General features: G+C 35.7%; 1 protein-coding gene across 1 annotated transcript; it reads right to left on the reverse strand.

Moving 5' to 3' along the window:
• Nucleotides 1-6,972: 6,972 nt before the first annotated feature.
• On the reverse strand, nucleotides 6,973-8,691 carry LOC132606673 (endochitinase 1). Its single transcript, XM_060320267.1, has 3 exons — nucleotides 8,211-8,691; nucleotides 7,948-8,101; nucleotides 6,973-7,510 (listed from the first exon to the last, which is right to left on the reverse strand). Exons 1-3 carry the CDS (start codon nucleotides 8,650-8,652, stop codon nucleotides 7,117-7,119), a joined length of 990 nt encoding a protein of 329 aa, XP_060176250.1. The 5' UTR covers nucleotides 8,653-8,691; the 3' UTR covers nucleotides 6,973-7,116.
• Between the last annotated feature and the right edge of the window lie 375 nt (nucleotides 8,692-9,066).

Below are 9,066 nucleotides of genomic sequence, written 5' to 3' on the forward strand. Positions count from 1 at the left end.
TTTTTGAATTACCTTTAATAAATTTAACATCTTTTAAAAAAAGGTAACTTAAGGTTTTGAAGTCTCATTGTTAGTTGAATCTTCTGAAGTCTTAAGCCTATTTCTGAGCCTGTGTGTATCGCTAATGTTTACCTAGAATCTGCTATAAAAGGAAAGAAGGAGGATGATTTTGCTTGAGTATTGTGTATTTTTTTTTTTTTGTGATTATAAGTCTGCTCCTCTCTTGTTGGCCAGTTACCTAGGAAGTAAAAGCAGAACTTAGTATTAGCATAATCTCTTGTTCTTTCTTTCTGTGTGTTTGGCTTCTTGGAAGATTGACCTCTGAATAAATTTCTCTTTCAAAACAGTGCTAGAAGTGGATTAAGCTTTAGACCTTGTTGGGTTTGCTATTTTTTGCTTTAAGAGGTTGAATAGATGAATTACATGTGATGTCTGTGTTGCTTGCACTTGCCTTTTCCTTGTCTAAAATTGTCACCTAAAAGACTAAGAATAAGAATTCTGAACTAGGATTAAAGTTATTTTAAGAAAACTGATGAGATGCCTGCTTTATGATATACTCTTTTGTTGTTCATTTGTAAAAACTTGAGAGGGCCTCATGTCTATTTTTGTTCCTTATGTGCTTGTCTGGAATTGGATCATGACTAATAAATTGCCAAAACGCTTAAGATAGTATCATGCTCCCTTTGCCTTTGTTGTGAACTGTAGGACCATATTTGGATTTCTATCTGTGTTTTGGTCCATTTGACTGTTTCTTTTTGGGAATAGAATCAATCAGGTACTAAGGGGATGTTTGAATTTAGGACAGTGCCATGAACCTATCCTAGTCATAGTTTATACCCAGTTGGAATTTGTAATTGCCTCCATATGAGTCTTTTGTCATTTGAGATTTGCCATGTTTATAGTTGGATTATGCTTGCACTTATGATGATCTTACCCTCCCAGAAACTTATTGATCCTGTCCTAGCCATTCTTTATGTTGTAGTTAAGCTATGTTGGACTTTTTATTCATGTTAAACCTTTATGTTCTTCTTAGTCATGTCATGGTTATCTTCTGAGCCTTAAATACTTAGTGTCTTTCCTTGAGTTACCTTTGCATTGCCTAAAGTTGGATATTTCCTTCCCCTTGTGTTTGATGAACCACTCAGTGGCATTTTGCTTGTGTGTTTGATTGTTTAAGCTTTGGGCAGTAGCTAAAATTTGATGTTTGCAATTGTGTGGATTTCTGGGGAATCTGTGATTTGTGCATGACTTGAATATGGTATTTAGAGTCAAGTTTAAGCTGAATATGTGGTGTATATCAATTGTATATAGAGGGTATGCGCTTTAAAGGGTTTTGCTCTCCATATATAAGTGATACACTGATAGTATATCTTGTATATTAGAGTCTTGACACTTAGTAAATTGAAAAAATGGTAGTATACCAGTAGTATATTATGTATATCACCTCTTGACACTTAGAAAAATTTGGGGAAAACTGAGTAATATAGCTGTGGTATATCATGTATATTACCTCTGAATATTTAGTAAATTTTGGCCTGGGCTTGTCACTTGGGCCTTTTACTCACGTGTGGTTTATTACCATTATTGTTATGGGCTTATTTAGGCTGTTTTGCTAGTCTACCGTTACAAAATATTAAGTGGGCTAGGCCCAATAAATTGTAAATTCATTTTTTGGCTTTTGTAATAATTATTGTAGTCTTAATTTTGTACTTAGTCTTATTCGTAAATGTACACTAATATTATGCATACCCATTTGTATCTTTGCCTATTCAAACCTGTTGGTGGGCCCCAACGGGATTCACCAACACTTTTAGATCGACTCAACCCAATTCGGAGCAAAACATAGCATACATGAGATCCAATGAACCCAAGTGCATAAGCATTTTCTCTTTTGGGCTTGGTCAGCCCAAATATCCTATCTCCTTTAAATTATGTGCTTCAAATTATTATTTGTACAAATTACCATGCATATTGAACCCTTAATGGATTGTCATAATTTAAAAGTCTCTAAAAAATGAATTTGCTACAAACTTTGAGACGTTAATGCAAATTTGGGCTGATTTTATTAGAAGGACTAAAACTGTCGATTTCGAGAAATTAAGGACTGATTTGGATATTTGTGAAACTTGTGGGCTAATGACATATGGCCTGATTTGAAACAATATTCAAATTTATAGGACTAATTACGATTGGTGGACTTAGGCTAAAAGATAAAACTTGAAAAAAGGTAGAAATAAAAAATGAACTATATATATAAAATACTATATAAACTATATACTTAACCTATTTTCCTAAAACTATTTTCCTATACTTTAACGATTTTTTTCAAAACCGTTTTTGGGTGGACTTACGTAGGGTCCTACTTAGGCTAAGAGCATTCGGGTATTAGCCTAAGTGTTCTAGTCCGACACCCTAAACGCCCAATTTTGGGCAAAATTTTACCACTTTTGATTCTTGAAACACGGTATTTTTTTGCATAAATGACTAATATCTATTTGCGGAAGTATAAAACAAAACTATTTTTATCACAACCAATTTATATCTATATGGACATATTATTAGAACCTGTAGGTAAACCGTAATTGAGCGGATCCTTAATACCGGAGTGCCTAACACCTTCCCCGGGGATCACCAGAACCCTTACCTAGACTCTATGTAGATTAGGCTTCTTTTAAAATAATCATAAAATAATTGTTTTAAATGAACCCTTTTCGCCTCGATTTTTCCTAATTTCCTAAAAATTAGGTGGCGACTCTAAAAACAAGTCCATTTAGAGTACCATTACATAGAAGTATATTTTTTTTCTTTTTCCCGGTATGATTGAAAACCGTACTTCCCTGGGACACTTTCCTTTTTAAATGAGGCAAGTACAAATACGAATTGGAAAAAATAGACCCGCTACAATTATATTACCAAAAAAATGAAGATAACTGTTATATGGGGGTAATTTTTCAAAGAGTGCTGTTACAAAGTTGGCTGTTGCTATTATAGGTAAAATGTTACTATAGAGAAGTAAAATATAACATAAAAAATCGTTTTCGAAAAATCTTTGCAATTATAGAGAGGTGTTGTTATATGGAGATGCTGTTATAGAGAGGTCAGACTGTATATCACTTGACAATGGTGTGACGACTCATCTGTATTAGGTGTTTACACCAAATCAATGCAATCTACCATAATTAGATGATTTGATGAAGTGAATATATATATATATTATTTAACATAATCAAGTAATAATTATATATTGAGGAAATTTCAGTAATGTACAATCCACATACAAAATTACATTTGTGTAGCCATATTTTTAAATTACAGCTATATTGACACTTTTTGAAGGTATACCACATTATACAATAATATACAACTTTATACACCTACTGTATACAATGTATAAACCTTGTATAAAAATGTATAATAATGTATAAAACTAGTATACAATATTATACAAACTTATACAAGAGGTTTTTATACGTGAGAGAGGTTTATACATAATGTATAAGGGGTGTTTATGTTGTACAGTGATGGCTTGTAGTGGACGAGCTAGTAGCTCGCTGGAGATGAAGGAGGAAGGAAAATACAGAAGGGTGAAAAAGTGGCTATAACGGGTAATAAAAAAAGATGGGCTAAATTGGATAACTATTTTGTCATAATTGACATATAGTGTTATTTTCCCTTATATATATATATATATATATATATATATATTCCAAAACATGTCATGTATTTTAAATTCTAACCGGTGAGAACACTCCTAGCCTCTTGGTGTGTAAATGGAGTAAAGGGAACAGGACGGTCAAAAGTTTTTGCCAAAGGAATTTGATTTTAAATTAAAGATGTACATAGATATTTTAAAAAGAAAATATTAAATTGCTTTATAAAAAAGGGAATTTCATAATAAATAAACATAAATTCTGTAGATTGACGATGTCAAAAAGATTTACTCTATAAGGTCACTTAAAATGCAACTGTAAATAATCTTTTATAAGAAAAAATAGAAAATAATCTTTTATAGAGGTCAAATATAGTGATAGTGTAAGAAAATCTTTGTATTATCAATGAAAATAACTTAAAATCTTTGTATTAACAATGAAAATAACTTACATAAATTTTATTATATTTATATTTGTATACGTATACTAAAATGTTACATTCGTCTCCAACCCTCCGCTCTAAGAATGCTTACATTGTTAGCGTCCGTTGGTTTGATAAGCCTGCTACATTCCCTCCTAATCCCGTAAAAAACAATCTCATTTGAAAAAGGTTTATTAAACGCTCAAGAGTCTTGACATAATATTAGCCATAATTTCTTCCGGCCAAGTCATACAGTAACATGGCTCATTTCTGTTTACCTTTGAAACTTCTACTGCATGAAAATCTGTCAAAAAAAAAAAAGGCAGCACCGGGAAGCCCACATTAGTAGGGTCGGGGAAAGGGCCGCACCATAAGGGGTGTGATGTAGACAACCACATTAGTGGTTGCTTCCACAACTCGAAACCCGTGACCTATATGTTAAACAATAAAGAACAAAATTAATTAAAATCCATCAGTAACAACAATACTAAACTCAATATAACCAGATGATGTTATTGGGAAGTAACAATATTCAAACTCAGCATGTAATCACATATTTATGGCAACAATAGTTAAAATCAGATGAGGACAAGAAGAAATGTTGAAGGAATGAATGTAAGAAAAAGAACCAAGAATATTTATAAATTCACGAGAACTAAAAGAAACACACAAAGAGACTTTTGGGCTTTCTAGTTGATCGGAGAATTTAGGTGTCGTTTGAGTTTATAGTGAACGGTTGTGTTGTTAATAATGTCTTTCTGGCGTAGCCGTGTAGCATATAAGGTGACTTTTAAGTTATTTCTAGATGAAGGAACTTTTAAAAAGTGTCATTTCGGTTTTTTTTTTTTTTTAATACAACACATATTAGAGAAAAACAGGAAAATGTTAAGAATTTGAGAAAAAAGATAAATGCAAATGCTGATTTTTTAGAGCGCCACATCACCGGGAAATTAGGACTCACAACCACATATGTCCTCTCAGTGTCCATGAGACAGACCTCATATGCTAAGTTGAAGTGTCTACTTGATCATTGTGGGGACTGGATCCCCTCCAGTGATGATCTGGTCCAGTTCCTCCAGTAGTGCTTCAAATTAATGACATGTGGTTCTTCAACATTTTTTTTTTTTTATTAAGCACCGGGTGTCCGGGTCTCTTTGAGCCCCGACTAATCCCGGGGGTGCACAGGCCCTTGGCAAGGAGTTTCCCGCAAGTGCACCACGAGTAATTCAGGGTTTTACCCCAGTCCGATGACCCTCAGAAATTGTTTGCACCCAGTGGGTTTCGAACTTGAGACCTTGAAAGGGAGCAAACCCCAAGGCTCAAGCCAATTACCACCAGGCCAACCCCTGAGGGTTAAAAGGAAGCAACATTTTAACGGATCAGATCTGATTTATTAACCAAAACACTTAACCATAGTCAAAGTAGTTCACTGTCACTGTGACAAATAATCTAGTACAATCAAGCCTGGCACAGTAAATCATCGGAGAGTTCTAAGCTTGTCATTTCCGCTGATAATTCGCCTTTGTTTATTCTTTAGAATTAATCAGATTCATAATATAAATCGAATTATTAATGTACATGTTTACACGAAAAATCGTTACAGTTGAATTTGTGTACGTGATCAAGCACACGTGGATTGGTATGACCGAATAATGAGATAATATGTAAATTTAAGCAAGATAATTATAAAGAAAGCTAAAGGAATTCAAAGCAATAGCTTGAGCCTTGGAGAAGCTTTTGAGCAAGAGCCTCCGGCCTCCGGGCAAGCGAACAATCAGATCTTAGCTTAGTTGAACAAAAATAATTAGGAACTAAGAGCAAAATAAGAGCAAGGTAATTCTTGTATATATTTTCAGATGATCCTTACAATAAGGTGAGCATATCTATTTATAATAGAGCATGGGGTGCATGATCCACAAATCATGCCCTCTTCATTATCGATATTAATGCCAAAGGTAATAAAAGGTAATAAAGGGATTTAATGCTATGACAATGAATGACAATAATGCACATTTAAGATCGGAGGAAGACTTGGGGTTTCTTGTAACGGTTGCACAGTGAATGATGTTTGACCCGTGAGTTGACATGCTTCTCCGGACCCTTTGTAGTTTCTGTCTCCGGTAGCGGCTGCCAAGTTACTCCTCCGGAGCGTCGTTATGCTTTCCCGGAGCCCCTCGACTCAAATCTGACATGTCACCATCGCCACGTGTCATCCTTTGATACGTCCACTTGGTGTCAATATACATAAGAAAATCCAACACCAACTAAAACCAGAAACAACAACTTCGTTGGTGCAGATCAAAATTAAGATCTAGAAGTCTGCAATAAAATTTCAACTGTTGTATTTGATTCGATGAAAGGAGCCGGTCGGACAGGGGCGAGGAAAGGCAAGTTATTTTACATTGTCATTGGCAAACAGGGAGAAATCGTAGTACATCCATAACTAGAATTTGCTTTCAAGTTTAGAAGACTAAGAAATTATCCCATTAATTCCTAACAAGCCATTGATTGTTAAAACTACTGTTGTTTCTTTCTCTCTTGAGATAATTGGAAGAAAAAAGGAAAGAACTGGTCTGTGATAGTCAAGGTTCTAAGAGGAGAGAAACGGTAAGAAAAGATTCTGACCATGATTAAGTGTGTTGGTTAATAAATCAGATCTAGTCCATTAAAATGCTGAAGAGCCACGTGTCATTAATTTGAGGCACCACTGGAGGAACTTGAGCAGATCATCACCGGAGGGGATCCAGTCCCGTGCAAGTTTAAGTGTTAAACCGACAGTTGAAGCGAAGTTTGAGTATCTGTCTATGTACTTTTGCGTATTTATTTTGTCCGAACTAAACCAGCTACCACAATGCTCAGTAACACCCCTCAGAACTATAGAAGAAAAACCATCCACTATCGTTGACAAAGTCTCTGTTTATTAAAATGAAAAACGATTACAAGTCGTGGTTCCATCAGATTACAATCACAATTAGCGCACACAAGTAAATTTATTTATAGCTGGGCCCTGCATTGCAAGAGAATGCAACAAAACAGATTATGAAATTACATAGTATCGACTAAGAGTCCGTTGCCAAAAGACCTCTGGTTACCACAATCAAGATTGCCACCAGGGCTAACTCCAAGAATTCCACAATACCTCCTGTAAAACCCAATGCGATCCTGGACCCTACTGTCACTGCCATGACCACATTCTATGCCACCATTGATGATGTTCGTGAGGACACCAAATCCAGGGAGGCGATTGGCTGCTCGGTCAGCGCCAGACGGGTTCCATCTTCCTGTGATGACATCGTGACATGAAGGCTTTGGTGATTGAGGGGTCATCCAGAACCAGATGGCAGATTTGAATGAGATGACTGGGTCTGTAGCTACTAAATCGGGATTGTTTAAGAGGTCAACTCCGATGGCTCTTCCACATGGCCCATAGTTGTAGTTGCTGCATTCAAATTGAAAGTGTACACTTGATTAGACAACTAAAAGTTCGTCACGCTAAAAGTAGACAATGATAGATTTGTTTCTCTTTCTTTCAAAATCAGTCAAAACTTAGGATACCACATTATGGTTAGCGTTATCCCCAAGCTAACAGGGTAAATAATTTTTATGCTACAAGTGCATTTTAACTTCTCAGTGGTATGTAATTTAGGTGAACTGACACAATTAGTGTATAGAAGTTATATATCTGAAATTTTTTGAGAGTATATGTTTGCAATATATGTACACCTTTTGTCATAAAAGATTTGTGGTTTCAATTGATACTTTGAACCCGCGGTTTTCTCCCTTTATTTTTGGTGAATAGAATTTGCACTAGAAAGAAATTTTTCGTCTAGCATCATGACTACATATATATGGTGAATTGATTGTGAATGTGCTTACTGTGAAATTTGAATGGGGCCTCGTCCGTAATATTTCCTGCCAGGAGCACAAGGCCACTGTGCACTTGGTGTACAGTAGTCACCAGGACTGCCTTGTTCTCTGAGGAAGCAGTAACCCCACGCGTATGGTCCATCAGGTGCCGAAGGCCATCCTCCTATATATCAAGGGGTACATAATCAATTATTATTAGTAAGATTTCAACAAATATATTTTTTAAATTTATAATTCAAAAGTTGAATACATCTAAGTTTAAATCAACGTACCAGTAGTTTCATGAGAGGTTTGGGCAAAGAAAGCAGCGATTTCCCTTTTACGGGCAGTGGTATCACCAGTGGTGCCAAAGCCAGGAAAAGACCTGGCAGCACTAATGAAGGCATTGTAACTGTAGAAATTATTCTTTCCTTGGCACGCATTTTCGTTGCGATGCTTAAGCATTTGATCAAACATGGAATTTGAGATGATCCTGCCGAGGTCCCCACTGGGGCCAGGGGTAGGTGGTCTCGGGGAGGGGCCAGAACGACACTGACTCTGGCAATTCCCCGGACTACAGTAGGCATCGGTGTCACCACACCAACCAAATTTGCTGCAACAGAGTCCCGAGGCACAACGTGCACCTCCGGCCTGTGAACCACATTGTTCTGCCGAGGCAGAAAGCAAAAGAAGAGAAAATAGTAAGGAGAGAGTAGTGAATTCACAAAGCCTCATTTTGATTTTGTGGTAAAATGTGATGGGAAACAAGTGGCAAAGTGGAAGGTATTTATAGGTAAGGAGTGCAATGGGGACATAGCTTATTCATTGTCTATTAGTGGTTGTGACAAAAATAAAATGCTAAATAAATGAAGGTGCGAATCTCATAGTCCTCTGTCTTATCCAGAATTTTAGTCAGCACAATACGCTGACAAAGTAACGTTTATTAAGTGGCGGCTCTTAGCTCTCATTTTATATTAATTTTAAAAATTAAATTACTCTTTCCACGGTTCCACCTTTCAAATTTCCAACATCAAACGAATTTTATTTACCACACTCTTTTTATAGGTTAAATTTAATAATTACTGTGATTTATAGTATTTTTTACGTAATTTTTAAATATAAAAGAAGTTATTTTTAGAAATTCTAAAA

The sequence above is a fragment of the Lycium barbarum genome, chromosome 8 (genome assembly GCF_019175385.1).
Source record: "Lycium barbarum isolate Lr01 chromosome 8, ASM1917538v2, whole genome shotgun sequence".
In the NCBI taxonomy this organism is placed as follows: Eukaryota; Viridiplantae; Streptophyta; class Magnoliopsida; order Solanales; family Solanaceae; genus Lycium; species Lycium barbarum.